Source organism: Panthera tigris, chromosome A3 (genome assembly GCF_018350195.1).
Source record: "Panthera tigris isolate Pti1 chromosome A3, P.tigris_Pti1_mat1.1, whole genome shotgun sequence".
Classification (NCBI taxonomy): domain Eukaryota; kingdom Metazoa; phylum Chordata; class Mammalia; order Carnivora; family Felidae; genus Panthera; species Panthera tigris.
Window position 1 is genome coordinate 85,137,505 of NC_056662.1, and position 17,655 is coordinate 85,155,159.

Below are 17,655 nucleotides of genomic sequence, written 5' to 3' on the forward strand. Positions count from 1 at the left end.
GACTCAAAAGGGACATCAAAAGTTAATATTCTTGGAGCGCCTGGGTGGCTCAGTCGGTTGAGCATCCAACTTCAGCTCAGGTCATGACCTCACAGCTCATGAGTTCGAGCACTGCGTTGGGCTCTGTGCTGACAGCTCAGAGCCTGGAGTCTGCTTCTGCTTCTGTGTTTCCCTCTCTCGCTGCCCCTTACCCACTCGCATTCTGTCTCTGTCTCTCTCAAAAATAATAAACATTAAAAAAATTTTTTTTAAAAAGTTAATATTCTTTTTCTGAAACTGGGTGGTGGATCCACACATAATATCTAGCATGTATTATGTCTTTAAAAATTATTATGGAACACTTATGACATGAAAAAGGTGTAGTGAATAATAGTACAATGTGATGCAGCTACTTTTGTAATGCCAAACTACTAAACATGAAAGGACATGAAAAAAATGTATTTATTTTTAAGGAAATGTACAACTCTAGTACTTGAATTTGATTTTTTAGAATAGTATTTAATTGGGTTTTGAATTTTATTCTGAGAATTATTTACACCATACCATTCGAAGGAAAGTTGCTTCTTAGACTTGGTGATATACATATAGGTCCTTTGCTTTATATAATGCTTGATTTCTTGTTTATGTTAATGTAGTTGCAACAAAATGCCTATCTCCTTGAAATAGGTGTATTTGTTTATTCACCTGCTTAATGTAGCTGCACCATCAAGGTGTGATTTAGGGAAATTTAGAGAAATTCTAAACTGACCATAGTTGTTAATAGAAATGTTAAGGTCTTGAAAATAAAGAGATAGACAAGTAACTTCTAATTCATTCATTTAATCTTAACATGTGCTAAATATCATTTACCTTCTGTTCTGTAGTCAATCACAAATTGATCTATTAAAGCAGGTTATATGTACAACTGAAATAAAATTTTGAAAGAGAAGCCATGGTTTAAAAGTTTTTTGTAAAATTGTGTAAATGAATTATAACAAATGTTTTATTATGATCCTTTCTGTATGCTCTATACTCCAAATTATGTTTAAGTGATTAAATTTTTTTCTACTTTCCTTCAAATTAGAAATCCAATCAAATAAAAACATAACTTTGACAATGATGAATGAATGCAATTAGTGCAATTACTAATTTGTACTTTTAAATTGGATGAATTTGTCTTTTTTTTCCCCCCTCTAATATTTCCTTTTAAAAAAGACTCTAGCTCTCAGCAGTTCTTGGAAATAGTGCATGAGGAGATAATGTTAGCTCATAGGAGATGATGTTAGCTTATTTGTGAGTCATTTAAATTTAATCTCCAGTCTGGTATCAGCAGGGAGAAAATGTATTATAAAGGCAAAACGACAATGTTCTCTGTAAATGACTATATCACCAGCAGTTAGATATGTCCTCTGGGTAAATTCATAGCTGTCAATGCTTTTATTTCATTTTAATAAAATCGTACTCTTTTTGGTTCTTGGATGACTGAGGGAGTAGTTCTAAAAGTACATATAAATTGCAGAAGAATATATTTTTTTGCCATTTGGTATTAATCCTTAAAATATCCATCTTTAGGTGACTGTGTTTTTTCTTTTGTGCAATAAAATTCCTGAGCTGTGATTGTTTTTCCTCCTATGAAATTATGAGTGTAGTTGGAAAAAAGCTATAAAATACTACAATAGCTTTTCCACAGCTCATTTTGTAAACAAAAAAAAAAAAAAAAAAGAAGGAAAGAAAAGAAAAACAAGGCTTCCCAAATTAAAAAAAAAAATTGAAAATGAGAGGAACTTTTTTTTTGGGTGTACACATTAATCTTTCTTTAATGTTTATGATAATTTCAAGAGAAAGCTGTAGAAAACTGCTTTGTATTTTATTTAGTTCCATTTCTTCAGGGATAATGCATCCTTTGCACCACTTCTAAAATTATAGCATAATATATTTAAGTTTGCACTTATACTCCCATGGATATTTTAAAAGGCACTTACCAAAAATATGCTTCTCATATAGGTAGCTCATATCTTTTATTTACTGTGAGTTTGGGTTTGCCGGTATTTTGCCTGCCCTTACCCACTTTTAGAATCAAAGTAAACTTAATCTTATTAAAGGAATTGGAGAGCTTTCCATCTTTTTCCGGTCTCGGGAAGACTTTGAATATTCAGAAAATTTTTAAATCCATTTGGATCTTGTTTAGGGAGAGATTAGAAAGATTTTTAATTACTGATTATATTGTTAAAACATTATAGGTCTAATCCAAAAGAAACACACACACGTGCGTGCTTGTTTTTTTTTTTTTTTTTTAGTCAATTGGTGTATACTCTAAGATGATTGTCAGTTTTGGCCTTCTTTACGAATATATTGGCATGAAGTATTTGCAGTATTCTACTAAGTTTTGTGTGTATTTAATGTCATTCTTTTCATTCCAAAATGTATGTGTGTGTGGTGTGTGTGTATATGTGTATCTTCTCCCTTTTTGTTTCTTAATACTGCTAGATTTTTGTCTACTTTATAACTTTTAAAAAACTACTGTTTGTTTTGGACTTCATGTCTGTGTAGCTTTTTAGTTGAAGCATATGTAATTTGACATAGATTTTAAAAACCTGGGTCACCTGGGTGGTTTAGTCAGTTGAGTGTCTGATTCTTTAAAAAAAATTTTTTTTAAATGTTTACTTATTTTTGAGAGAGAGAGAGAGAGAGAGCAAGTGTAAGCAGGAGAGGAGCAGAAAGAGGGGGAGACACAGAATCCAAAGCAGGCTCCAGGCTCTGAGCTGTCAGCACAGAGCGCTATGTAGGGCTTGAACTCATGAGCCTTCGAACTGTGAGATCATGACCTGAGCCGAAGTCGACTGCTTAACCAACTGAGCCACCGAGGCAGCTGAGGGTCTGACTCTTGATTTTGGCTCAGGTCATGATCCCAGGGTTGTGGGATCAAGCCCTGCATTGGGCTCCATGCTGAGCATAGAGCCTGCTTAAGATTCTCTCTCCCTCTGCCTGGCTCATGGGCACACTCCCTTTCTCTCTCTCTCAAAGCCGTTTAAAAATTTATTCAATAAGTAATATTTAGTTAGGTTTAATTTGTAGGACCAAATATTAGATTTCTTGGAATGTCGTTTTTGCTCTTGGTTCTGGAATCCCCTGTATGAACAATTTTAGGAAAAGAAAAAGATGATCATAGGCCACATACATTGATCCACTTTCTCTATGACTGGATTTGCTAAATACCTGATATTTGACCACTTGAAATTTAAATGTTAAGTGCATATCAACAATAGCCAAATTATGGAAAGAGCTCAAATGTCCATCAACTGATGAATGGATAAAGAAGATATGATACATATATGCATTGGAATATTACTTGAAGATCAAAAAGAATGGAGTCTTGCTATTTACAACAATGTGGATAGAACTAGAATGTGTTATGCTAAGTGAAGTAAGTCAGAGAAAGATAAATATAGGATTTCACTCATGTAGAATTTAAGAAACAAAACAGATGAATATAGGGGAAGGGAAGGAATAATAAGATAAAAACAGAGAGGGAGGCAAACCATAAGTAACTCTTAAATACAGAGAACAAACTGAGGGTTGTTGGTGGGGTGTTGGTTGGGGGAATAAGGAGGGCACTTGCTGGGATGAGCACTGGGTGTTATATGTAAGTGATGAATCACTAAAATCTACTCTTGAAACCATTATTATACTATATGTTAACTATCTCATATTTAAATTAAAAACAAACAAACTTTAAATAAAATTTTAAAAAATGTTAACTGCATTCAACTGAGTAAAAAATACTGAAAAATGAATGTTTGTTTTGACTTTGGGCTTGTGATGTCTTATTAAAGGAATGTAATTAGTTTCTTTTTCCAAAAGTATTTTACTTTTTCTACTTTTAGAATATTATGCCTTTGTATTTAACATCTTAGCCTTTGAAAATTTAGAACTATGTTATTTAAACTATGTTATTTATTTAGAACTATGTTATTTATTTAGAACTATGTTATTTAATGTTTAGAGATTCACTTGAATGTTTAAGATACTAATGAATAAGAGCATGGTCTTATCTTAGCCTATTAGAAGCAAACCTCGTTTATAGAATATTTGGGGTTCAGGCAGAAGCTATTGATATTTCTATCCTGATTCTTGTCCTTGCTACTTAACATCCCTGACTCTGGTGATCATGGTATACTCAAGGAAGGGGAAGATTCATTTAAAAGTCTGAGGAGTAACAGGGAAGAATTTCCAAGCCCAGCAGTATGTACAAGCTCAGAATCTGGTGGCTTGTCCTCGCTCAAAAACCCTAGCCATGAGCCAGAGCCACTTTGAGAGATAAGTTAGGGGTGGTTGGTACTGTAATGAAAGATTTCTAAACATAGTTTAAATTATAACTTGATTTTTAAAAATGAAGCATTCACAACTCTTTTTAGCGATATGGTGTTGCATAAATAGGTGTTACATTGCATGTCCATTCTTATGAAGTCTTGTATATAGTTTGTAAAATAACTCTGACCTATAAGATAATTGCCTACCAAATTTGTATAGTCTCTGTGTTTAATTTCTACCTCTAATCTTTATCTCCACGTTTTATTTCACGGCATTCTTTTAACAGATTTAAAAGAAATAGAAATCTTTTCAATTGCAGATACATATAGGAAGGTCTTATGGCCACATCCTCATGAAATTAAATTGCCAGAACTAGATAAATTATATTCATTCTAGCTTTCAAAGTTTTTTTTTGTTGTTGTGTGTTTGTTTTAATTTGGGCATGTAGGCAACAATACTTATTTATTTATTTATTTGTTTTTGGACCTTTTGTCTTAATGCTTCTTTTTCTGTATTAATCTATGTTAGAAAACTCCTCAGTGAGGAGCAAAACCAATCAAAACAAGCTATGTTGTTTGCTTGAGAGACTTGATCAAAGTCTCTCTTTTCATAGTAGCTCACTTTTTAATCATAGTAAGAAATTACTAGGAGAAAATAAGTGTAAAAGAAGCTAGCCATTTCCAAGAGATTAGTGAATTACAGATATGAAAGTTAGGGGACTCAGTTTCCATACTGAGAATTATTTTTCATGTTTCTCTTTCCAATGTCTGAGTGCGCCTCTTAAGCAAAGCAGAAGTAGTTTTTTACCAGGTAATTGATAACTTTGCTTCTTTCTTTGATTCCTAGGGAAATGGGAGGTATATTTTAGTTCTCTTCCCTTTTTTATGTATAGATAATGATTATGGTACTTACAAGTGCCAAATTTATTAGACTTTTAAGTCTAAGTTTGTACCGAAATTGTTTTGATACTGAAATTTTGGACCAGTTTGTATTTAGCTGTATTTTTCTCATAATTTAGAGTTATTTCACTATATTCTTTTTTATTTGTTAGATACACACAAATCCATGTTTTTATCAGTCTTCTGAGAAGAGCCAGCTCTTACCATTGAAGAGAAATCTATGGCGCTGGTTGAATCCTGGGGACAGTTTTTCTTTGCTGGTCGACAAATACATTTTTTGTGTTTTCTCTACACACTCTGAAACAGAAATGGAATGTACTTTAAGGTAAGAATGCCTGATGAAATTAAGTAATGGTATTTGTAATCTAATTCCTCAGCCATCCACAAATGCTTCAGTAGAAACCATATTAAGGTTAAACTATATTGGCAATATAGGAGTTACATGGTGTGTGTGTGTTTGTGTGTGTGTGTGTGTGTATTTCTCTAGAAAACATTTGACGCTGGAAACTTAGGTCTCAATAGTGATTGCTCACATGCAGTGTGTCTTTTGCCAATGTGTTCAGAATGTATTTTCCATTTAATAGTAACTAGGATAGTTAATTTGAAACCAACTACATTTTCTTAATCTTTTCTTTTAGCTTTTGAAATTTTATTAACGAATTAACCTCTGGCTTAGACTACACTCATATAACTCCTCTTTCTTATAAAAATAACAGAAAAATGGGGTGCCTGGGTGCTCAGTTGTTTGAGCATCTGACTCTTGATTTGGTCTCAGGTCATGATCCCAGGGTTGTGGAATCAAGCCCCGCATTGGGCTCCATGCTGTGCATGGAGCCTGCTTAAGATTCTTTCTCCCTCTCAGGGGGTCTGGGTGGCTCAGTCGGTTAAGCATCTGATTCTTGATTTTGGTTCAGATCATGATCTCACGGTTTGTGAGTTCAAGCCCGAAGTAGGGCACCATGCTGACAGCTGAGAGTGCAGGGTCTGCTTGGGATTGTTTCTCTCCCTTTTTTTCTGCTTCTCCCCCGCTTGCGCTCTCTCTCTGTCTCTCTTTCTCTCTCTCAAAGTAAGTAAATAAATTTTAAAAGAGAAAAGATTCTCTCTCTCTGTCCCTCTGCCCCTCTCCCAGCTCTTTCTCTCACTCTCTCTCTAAAAAAAGAAAAAAAAACCCAGAAAATATAGAATGGAGAAACTGAGGAAATGAGGTATTACAATAAACATCTGATGTAAAGTTAAAATTAATGCACTACTTTTGTTCAGGCAGTCATTAGCAGATTATTTACTGCTGTTTCAGCTTTTATAGAGTACATAAACTGGACTTATAGAAGTAAATGGACAGAAGTATAGAGTGTGTGTTGTGATCATAGTAGTATTAAATTAAAAGTCAATAACAATACAGGGGCGTCTGCGTGGCTCAGTTGGTTAAAGCGTCTGACTCTTGATTTCAGCTCAGGTCAGGCATGATCTCACTGTTTGTGAGTTCAAGCCCTGAGTCAGGCTTCATGCTAACAGTGTGGAGCCTGCTTGGGATTCTCTCTCTCTGTCTCTCTCTCTGTCCTTCCCCCACTGTCTCTCTCTTAAAATAAGTAAATAAACTTAAAAATTAAAAAAAATCAATAACAATAAAATAGAAAAATCTCCCCAAACTTAAAATTAAAGAGCATACTTCTGAATAACTGACATGTGTAAGAGAAATCACAAGGAAAATTAGAAAACATTTTGGGGCACCTGGGTGGCTCAGTCAGTTAAGCATCCGACTCTTGGTTTTGGCTCAGCTCATGATCTCATGGTTCGTGAGTTTGAGCCCCGTGCTGGGCTCCTAGCTGACAGTGCAGATGGACCCTGTTTGGGATTCTCTGTCTCCCTCTCTTCCTGCCCCTCCCCTGCATATGCACACACACACTCTTTCTCAAAAATAAATAAACTTAAAAAATAAAAAAAGAAAAGATTTTGAACAAATACTGAAAACAGCATAAAAATTTGTGAGGTGAAGTAGAGGGAAATTTATATTAAATGCCTGTATTAGAAGAGAAGAAAGTTATAAAACCGATGATGTGTGCTTCTCCTTTAAGAAGATAGGCAGACAGGAGCAAATTAATGCCAAAGCAAATAGAAAAAAGGAAATAAGAGTAAGACTAGGAGTCAGTGAAATAAAAATAGACAAATAACAAAGAAAATCAACAAAACCAAAAGTTGGTTCTTTGAAAAGATTAATAAAATTGGTAAACTTAGGCTTCCCAAGAAAAAAAATGAACAAAATGAAAAAATACAAATTATCAATATCAGAAATAGAATAAATGTATCACTAGTGATTTTACAGGCCTTAAAAAAATAATGAAGAAATATTATTTAAAACTTTATGCCAGTGAATTTGACAGCCTAAATGAATGAATGCATTCCTGGGAAAACATAATTTACCAAAATTAATACAGGAAGATATAGAAAATCTAATGAATTTTATATTTATTAAAGAAATTGAATTTACAATTTAAGAATTTGCCACAAGGACCTTCACTAGTGAGTTCTATGAACTTTCAAGAAAGTAATACCAATACTATACTCTTCTCCTCCAAATAGAGGAGGGTATACATTCTCACTCATTTTAGGAAGCTTCCATAATCCTGATACCAAAATCAGACAATCACATTACAAGAAAACTAGACCAATATTCCTCATAAAAATATAGAGAAGTCAAATCCAGCAATTTGTAGAAATGGTAATATACCATAACCAAGTGGAATTTGAAGACCACAAGGTGGATTTATCATATAAAAATCAATGCATTTCACTGCGGCAGATTGAAGAATTGTCATTTCAATTGATGCTTAAAAATAGCTTTGACAGAATTCAACACCTGTTCATGATTTAAAAAAAAAAAAAAACAGAAAAAGAAGGAAACTTCTTTGTATAAAAAAAATTGTATTTATTTACAGATGACATGATTGTGGATTTAGAAAATGCTGAGGTATCTACTCTAAGAAGCGAAACAGTACCTGCTGTATGATTACATTTATATTACGTTCTATAATAAACTAAACTATGATGGTAGTGGTTATTTCCAGAGGCACAGGCAAACTTTTTGGTGATGAACATATTCTGTGTCTCAATAAGAGTTTAGGTTACATGGATGTATGCATTTGTCAAAAATGACCAAATTGTGCACTTCAGATCTGTGCATTTCAGTAAATATAAATTACATCTACAATTCTTAAACTAGTGAATGAAAAGAAATTATGTGAGGAAATGTTTTTTGATTTGTTAAATTCAGTAACCTTTGCTTGCCACTTTACATATCTTCCTATTCTTTTTCTCTTATCACACATGTAGAAAGAACATTATTTTTAACCAGCTGTTGACCAGAGAAATATAAAGAACTAATTTTTTTGTTACAGTAAATTTCCACAGTAGAATTATACGCTTTTTAAAATAATTTATTTTATTTATTTTTGTTTTAGAGAGAGTGCAAGGAGGGAGAGGGGCAGAGAAAGAGAGAGAGAGAGAGAGAGAGAGAGAGAGAATCTTAAGCAGACTCCATGCTCAGCACACAGCTTGATGTGGGGTTCCATTTCACTACCCTGGGATCATGACCTGAGCCAAAATCAAGAGTCAGACACTCAGCCGACTGAGCCACTCAAATGCCCCTATATACTTTTTTAAAAATCTGGAAAATATTGCACATCTGTGTAAAACAAAATACAGTCATTGCCTCATACTTAAAGTATTATATGTCAACTTTAATTTTATATATATGTCCATTCAAACAGGCTTGTCCCCTTAACGTGAAAGACCAGTGCTGTAACTCAGATAAATCAGATTGTGGGAAGAGTGAATTTTGAATGTTTGTTGTGGGGCGCCTGGGTGGCTCAGTTGGTTAAGCGTTCGACTTCGGCTTGGGTCATGATCTCACAGTTCGTAGGTGTGAACCCCACATCTGGGCTCTGTGCTGACGGCTCGGAGCCCGAAGCCTGCTTCAGATTCTGTGTCTCCCTCTCTCTCTGCCCTTCCTGCACTCGTGCTCACTCGCGCTCTCTCTCTCTTTCTCTCAAAAATAGACAAGCATTAAAAACAAATAAAAAAAACTTTGAATGTCTGTAGTATTGATAAAAGTTAAGAATACAACCCACTTTAGCAGCACAGTACTTTTTGTAGGCTATTTATTATGAGTAGTAGTATCTGGTGTACTGTTGGTATCAAGCTATGTGTTGAAAGAGGTAATAAGTATTTTGTGTATGCTTTGGTAATCGTGTGCCTAGGTTAGGGTAACCAAATTAATTGTGTTATTTTATATTTGAAAATTAAATGTTCTGCTTTTAGCTTACTAGTGCAAAATTTCTTTCAGGGTGTTTTCACTTTTAGCTTTTTCCAGTTTATGATTTAGAGTTTTCAGGTACTTCCATAATACATTGGATTTCTGATGTGTAATCGTCATTTTTAGTGTTTTTTATGATGTTTACAATTCGTATATGATTTCTTTTTTTATTTTAGGGAGAGAGGGTGGGAGATGGGGGAGAGGGACAGAGGGGGAGAGAGAATCTTAAGCAGGCTCCACACTCCGTGCAGAGCGTGACACAGGGCTCCATCACACAATGCTGGGATCATGAATCAAGAATTGGATGCTCAACCAACTGAGCCACCCAGGTGCCCCTGTGGTTTCTAAAACTTATTTCTAAATCCAGCTCATTTATGTTAGTAGCATATTTTATATTAAAGATGAAAAATACATGGTTTATATTTAACTCTAATTTGGAGTTTATTTTTAAGATTTAAGAATAAATTGCTAAAACAGGCTTTAAAAAGAAGAATAGGGGCACCTGGGTGACTCAGTTGATTGAGCATCCAACTTCAGCTCAGGTCATGATCTCACAGCTTGTGAGTTCAAGCCCCACATCAGGCTCTGTGCTGACAGCTCAGAGCCTGGAGCTTGCTTCAGATTCTGTGACTCCCTCTCTCTCTGCCCCTCCCCTGTTCATGCTCTCAAAAATAAGCATTAAAAAAATAATAATAAAGAAAAAAAAAGAAGAATAGAGCTTTTTGTGCTACCCAAGGAGGGGTTCATACAGTGTTGTTCTGCAAGAATGCCCTTTGGGGTCCCCAGCATCCCCCAAAGCCGCCGGAACAAGCTTCCTGCTGGAGTGGGGGATTCCTGTCATTATTTAAAGGGAAGCTTTCACAATATCTGGAGCCCTTGATGTCCTACAAATGAAGAAGAAGGATATTCTCAAATTCCTTGTAGCAGGATCCACTTTGGTGGCACCAATCTTGACTTCCAGATGGAACAGTGTATTTACAAAAGGAAAAGTAATGGTATCTGCATCATAAATCTGAAGAGAACCTAGGAGAAGCTTCTGCTGGCGGCTTGTGCCATTGTTGCCATTGAAAACCTGGCTGATATGTCATATCATCCAGGAATACTGCCCAGTGAGCTGTGCTGAAGTTTGCTGCTGTTGCTGGAGCCACTCCTGTTGTGGCCATTTCACTCCTGTCTTCCTAACCAGACCCAGGCAGCCTTCTGGGAGCTGAGACTTCTGGTGTTTACTGATCCCAAGGCTGACCACCAGCCTTTCACAGAGGGGTCTTAAGTTAACCTGCTTACCGTTGCTGTGTGTAAGACAGACTCTCCTCTGCACTGTGTTGACATTGCCATCTCTTGAAACAACAAGGGCGCTCACTCAGTGGGTCAGATGTGGGGGATGGGAAGTTCTGTGCATGCCTGGAACCATTTCCCATGAACAGCATTGGGAGGTTATGCCTGATCTGTGCTTCTACAGAGATCCTGAAGAGATTGAAAAGGAAGAGCAGGCCACTGCTGAAAAGGCTATGACCAAGGAGGAATTTCAGGGTGAATGGACTGCTTCAGCTCCTAAGTTCACTGCCACTCAATCTGAAGTTGCAGACTGGTCTAAAGGTATGCAAGTGCCTATTCAGCAGTTCCGTACTGAAGACTGGGCCATTCAGCCCTCCCCTGAAGACTAGTCTGCCGCTCCCACTGCTCAGGTGACTCAATGGGTAGGAACAACCACCAAGTGGTCTTAAGCTACTCTTCCACAAAGGCAAACAAAATGGAAATAAGGTTAATGGAAAATAAACAGTTCCTAAAAGTTGGAAGAAAAAAAGTTGGAGGATTCACGCTTCCCAATTTCAAAACCTACTACAAAGTTACAGTAATGAAGACAGTATGATAGTAGCTTGAAAAAACACATGTAGATCAGTGAAATAGAATTGAGGGTCCAGAAATAAGTCCTTATATTATGGCCAACTGATTTTTGACAAGATTGTTAAGACAATTAAATGGGGAAAAGAATAGTCTTCTCAACAAATGGTGTTGGGACAACTGGATATCCACATGCAAAAGAATGAAGTTAGACTCCTACCTCACACCATATAAAAATGGACTTAAAATGGATCAGAGACCTAAATATTAGAGCTAAAATTATGAAATCCTTAGGAAAAAACACAGGTGTAAATCTTTGTGACTTTGGATTAGGCAGTGATTTTTTAGATACAATACCAAAAGCACAAGCAAAGCAAACGTAGATCAACTGCACTTCATCACAATTAAAAGCTTCCTATCTTCTTTTTTTTTTTTTTTTTTTTTTTAAATTTGCATTTCTTTTTTTTAATTTTTTTAATGTTTATTTTATTTTTGAGACAGAGAGAGGCAGAGCATGAACGGGGGAGGGTCAGAGAGAGGGAGACACAGAATCCGAAACAGGCTCCAGGCTCTGAGCTGTCAGCACAGAGCCCGACGCGGGGCTCGAACTCACAGACCGCAAGATCATGACCTGAGCTGAAGTTGGCCGCTTAACCGACTGAGCCACCCAGGCGCCCCAAAGCTTCCTATCTTCTAAGACACCATTAAGATTGTAGAAAGACAACTCACAGAATGAGAGAAAATATTTGCTAATCATATGTCGGATAAGGAATTTATATCCAGAATATATAAAGAACTCTTGCAATTCAACTGTAAAAAGGCAAATAAACCAATTAAAACATACATAAAGGATTTGAGTAGACATTTCTCCAAAGAAAATATCCAAATGGCCAATATCCAAACTCATGGGAAGATATTCAACATGATTGGTCATTAGGGAAATGCAAATCAAAATCACAATGAGGTATTACTTCACGTCCACTAGGATGACTATACTTAAAAAGATAATAACAAGTGTGGGCAAGGATGTAGAGAAATTGAAATGCTTATGCACTGCTTGTGGGTTTGTAAAATGGGTACAGCCTCTTCGGAACATATTCTGACAGTTCCTCAAAATTTTAAATATATAATTACATGTGGTCCAGCAATTCCACTCTGTCCATACATGGGACAGAAAACATCTGTCTACACAAAAACTTGTATAGTTCCACTTATATGAAATGTGCAGAAAATGTAGATTCATAGAGACAGAAGGTAGTCTAGTGGTTGCCAGGGGCTGGAGGGAAAGGGAATGGGAGGTGACTACTCATACACACAGGATTTCTTTATGAGGTGATGAATATGTTCCAAAATTAGATACTAATGATGGCTGCATTACAGATTAACTTTGTAAATATCCTAAAAACCGCTAAATTTTATGTATGCTTTAACAGGATGAATTTTATTGTTATGTGAATTATGTCTCAATAAAGCTATTTAAAAAGATAACTCAGTTACCTTTATTATACTGTATTTAGATAAGTTTCCAAGTTTTAATTTTTGCATGTAGCAAACTCTGGTAACCCTGCATTATAAATCCTGTGATAGTTGATTGCTTGTAGAAGTCTTTGAAGATAAAATAAAAATACAGTTATATCACCAGTTATATCACAGTGACAGTGTTTGACATTTAAATAAAAGTGTAATAAAATAATTTGTACTTTGACCTATTTGGAACTAAATGTTAATTACAATTTTGTTCTGGGATTGAATTTTTTTGTTGTCACATTTATTCTTGGTAAATATTAAGAAAAAATTATCTGTGATCCATAGGGTGTGTTTATGTTAGTCTTGAATTTATGCCACAATAGAAAATAAATGAAATGGAATGGATATTGTTGCTTAATTTCTTTCTTTCTTCCCCCCCCCCACCCCCCCTCACTGTTTAAGTCTGTATAACAGTTGGTCTCATGGAGGAGAACAGTGGAATAGGTTAGACTTTCTTGCTATAGCAAGCTCCAATTGTATCAGACAACTTCAATCATCTGACACAGAGTGTCACAACTATAAATTGTGAAAAGCTATTGCGCTAGTGAATTTTTCTTAGTATTTTTCAGATTAAATATGAAGAAAATTTGGGGAAAAATCGTTGTTTGGAAGCACACCTGTGTCCTCTGAGTAAAATGGATCTGGATATTAGAAGGGGAGTGAGGTATCATAGATGGGATAATCATACATTTTCAGTCTTTATCTCCAGCATCTGGCACAGTACCTGACACACCATAGGTGTTTTTAAAATATTGATTGAAAAGGCACAGCATAGGGAATACAGTCAATGATATTATAATAGCATTGTATGGTGACAGACAGATGGTAGCTACGCTTGGGATGAGCATAGCAATTTGGAAAAGTTGAATCACTATGTTGTACATCTGAAACTAATGTAACATTGTGTGTCAACTATAGTCAAAAGAATTTAAACGATATTTATTGAATGAACAAACACTGTCATGTTGCACAGTGATTTAATCTGTTTTTCTCTTTTGGCTGATTTCTGCCATTGAAATTCAAGTCTGCCTTTGAAAGAGATTATTCCCGTATAAGAAATACTCGAACAAAACAAGCCATTAACTGTTATCTTCTCAGCTAGACACATTTCTGAAATCTTCTATCTTCTGTTTTTATACGCAGTGAAATCCATCCCTTTTAAATGTATAATTCAGTGTACTCTGATAAATGTATGTGGTTATGGAAGTTCTACCACAGTGAGTGAGATAGAGAACATTTCCATTTCCCCCGAAAGCGCCCTCATGCCACTCTGTAGTCATTCCCCTCACCCCATGCTGGGCCTGGGCATCCAGATCTGACTTCTGTCCCTGTAGCTTTACCTCTTCAGAATGTCATATGAATGGAGTTATATGATATGTAGCCTTTTGTGTCAGCTTCTTTGACTTAGCAAAATGCCTTTGAGATTCATCCATGTTGTTGTATATCAGTTTTCCTTTTTATTTCTGAGTAGTATTTCCATCTATACTTTCAAATTTTCAAAAAATACGTTTGTTGGATTGTCTCTAAGCATATTTAATGAATAATGACCCATCAGCTTTGGATGATCTTCGTGCACTTTGCAGCAAGCGCGAGGTAGTTGGTTCTGCTAAGTATGTTCCACATATGACTGTAGATGCTCCTGTGTCAGAACATTTAGCTTCCAGTTGGACTACAGGTTTGGGGAGATTTTACAAGTGGCTGTCCTGTCCAGAACTCCAGTAGTAGCCATATGTGAACATGACATTAGGATTTTATTTATTTTTTTCTCCAAAGCCAAACTAGCTTAGCTGATATTTTTGCAGTTTGCATTTTGTCTTTGGATGCTGGGTGCTGATCTTAACTTTTATGGGCTATCTGACAAATACTAAGTAAATAGCTCTTAAGCTTTAAGAGAGATGGCCACTACCCATCTTCATAAATAGCTGTGCTACTAGGCCCATGATTCAGAAAGATAAATGCATTTTATGCTGATACAGTGGGCAGAAGATGAAGAACATACTTTCATCTATATATTTTATTCTAGTATACTATGGTCTGCTTTTTTGTCTTGCTAAGGCCAAGAAAAGGAACACAATTCATTAGTTAGATGTCCTTGGGAGAATCACATTTATAATGATGTGGTATAATAGAAGTGTTTTAAATGACTTTTATTTTATTTTTATAGAAATAGTCAGATGCTTGATGAAGATAATATTCTAAATGAAACACCAAAATCATCCTCGGTTAATTCGCCTGATGAGAGAACTGGTAACCCACAGCTGGAAAGAAGCACAGAAATAGTTAAGACCCAAACTGCCACTGCAAATAGTGAGGTGAGAAATTTAAGACCCCATCCATTTGTAACATATTCCTTACTTCAAGAAGAGAAAAGACACCTGAAATTAGCCATGTCATGACAATATTACTGGCATTGCCATTTTTAGGTTAAGCTAAATAGAATAGCTCAGAATAGAGCTTAGTCTAACACATCAACTAATAGAGATAATGAATTTCTTTCTTTGTGAAATTTGACTAATTCAGTCCACGGTTGCAGATAGGTTTTTTTTAATGGTAGTTTTCTGCAAAGTAAATAATCTTACAGTTTCACTAAGGCTGAATGATTATTTTTAGTAACTAATATATAGATGCCTTTTTAGTGTTTCCTAGGTGAAGGTAGAGACATCAGTAAGCAACAGTCAAACCCTGCCCAGAGGAGAAGAATCCTGCCAGCATGGATGTTAACAGACAATCGAAGTGACCAAGACCTTTCAGCACCAGCCAGCAGTGGGGGTAGGTTTTGTTTAGAAAACAGTAAGCAGAATTTGGAACTTTTTCTGAACTCATGGAGATAGACTAGTGGTTATGTTAGTATATAACTTAGCCTAACGTTTTTAGACGCGTACATGAAGTCTAATTTAAAACATAAATTATTATTTTATGCCATTTATCATATCTATCATATACCATCCTGCTAATTACCATTTGATTTAACAAGTGCTATTTATCTTATGTGCTAGACTTATGTTAATATAGATTTTCAAACATACCTGTTGTTGTTGTGTCAACCATGACAGGACATAAAAGGCCAGTACAGTAAGAGCTTTCTAAATTAATTTAATTAAATAAAAAACTGCCGAGCACACAATATTATGAGCAGGAAAATTCAAAGAAGAGGGCACCTCTGCCCTGGCACAGTTCACTGTCATGGCAGATACCACAATGATTTATGTCACCTGCTGGGCATTTCCATTGAATCAAGATGATTAAAACTAGATCTAGTAGGATTAGAGTGACTTCATGGGAAAAGTAGGTTATATATTATGTATTGTGGGAGATGTGATCTGGAGAATTTTCATATCTAAATCTAAGATTTCCTGGTAAGAGTTTTATAGTGGTTTTCAATCTCCAAGACCCATCATTACATATGTAATATGTTTTTATCAGTAACATTTCTCATTAGGCGTGGTCATTCCTCAGTTGGCAGGAAGGAAATGGGGAGTGGGGAATGGTACTGGAGAGGGGGCAGGTACTTTCTCTCAGTAGAACAATTTCTCTAATATAGAAAGAATAACTTTACTTGACCAAAATTTGGACCGATGTGAACTGCCTCCCTGCAAGCAAGTCCTTTTCTTTCAGAGTTGTTTTGCATGGTGCCTGCTTTTGTGCTGCCACTATTATATTGCCTTTAATAGTCCAAAATATAGTTGGCTGCAAATTAAAAATAGCTATTAACTTTCACTAGCTAGATGTACCATGTAAAATCTGAAGCACCTTTCTGAGTACTTCACCTTAAACATGCAAAGGAAAACAATTTGACATTGATTTGGATAGGAGTATTATATAATACACAGTGTTCTTAAAACGCTAAAGCTTCAAAATAAGATAGAAAAGTGTTTGGATTCTGACATGAATTCTTTCTTGTAAACAGACTTTGGGGGTAGTTGTAAAAACAAAGTTAGGTTACTTGTTTCCTTCAGAGACACGAAGATTTAGAAGTACCTGTAGGACAGTTTAGTACTTGAATCCAGCTAATTAAAAATCAAAATAATTTGACTTTCTCTGCTGTGTAGTTTATAATTATCATTATTGTTGTTGTTTTATTTGTTTAAGTAATAAATCATTCAGGTCAATGTATCAATGCTAGAGATTTAAAAAAATCAATTTCTAGGATGCATTTTGGACTCATTTAGATGTCGGTTACTTTCCTAAGTCTTTTGCAGGTTTAGTACTGTACTTTGTTCATTCATATCTCTTTAGATGGTCTGATTAACGTGATGTTTTAGAGCCTTTTGTGTCATTAGGTAGAGAACAGATGATGTACACTGATGTTAAATGACTTCTCCAAGATCACGTAATGAATCCCAGAGCCGTAATTGAGACCTAGCTCTGGCTGAGAGCTTTAAAGCCCATGCTCTGAGCAGTGTCACTAAACTGCCCCACAAATTTACCCTCCCTATGTTCTGGTGTTTTTATTCTTTTCTTTTTTAATGTGCTCTTGCATCCTCTCCTAGATCTTTTCTCAGTTTAACTCTTGGTTTAATCCTTAAATGTACCTGAATGTTTGCTGTGTTCAGGCTGTCCTTTTGTTTTTTGGCCACAATAGTTCTAGATTATTTTCTGGGTCCCCAGATATTAGCCCTTGGAAATTATCATGAGTTTCTCAGGCCTGGGTTAAAATTTTTTCTGTGTCCCTTGGTAATTGGCAAGTGAATAGATTTGGGCATGGCTGTCAGAGCCTGCCCTCTCCTGACTGCCAGTCATCTCTGTTCCCTCAGCCTTCTAGGCTCTAGGAGTAGTCACAATTCCTGG

At 35.7% G+C, this 17,655-nt stretch overlaps 1 protein-coding gene and 1 non-coding gene across 4 annotated transcripts in view; one reads left to right on the top strand and one right to left on the bottom strand.

Annotated features, from left to right (window-relative positions):
• The window catches only part of APLF (aprataxin and PNKP like factor), an 85,095-nt gene that overhangs the window by 19,453 nt on the left and 47,987 nt on the right, over window positions 1-17,655 (top strand). For all 3 annotated transcript variants that reach the window (XR_006215785.1, XM_042981604.1, XM_042981603.1), the window contains exons 3-5: window positions 5,342-5,514; window positions 15,032-15,179; window positions 15,504-15,636. Coding sequence is in view for 2 of the 3 variants with exons in the window: in XM_042981604.1 (XP_042837538.1) it covers window positions 5,342-5,514; window positions 15,032-15,179; window positions 15,504-15,636 (454 nt within the window). In the remaining variant the exon portion in view is untranslated. The remainder of the gene's footprint in view (window positions 1-5,341; window positions 5,515-15,031; window positions 15,180-15,503; window positions 15,637-17,655) is intronic.
• Window positions 13,260-13,383, bottom strand: LOC122237524. The gene has a single exon (XR_006216126.1). It is a non-coding gene; the product is annotated as a small nucleolar RNA SNORA28 (small nucleolar RNA).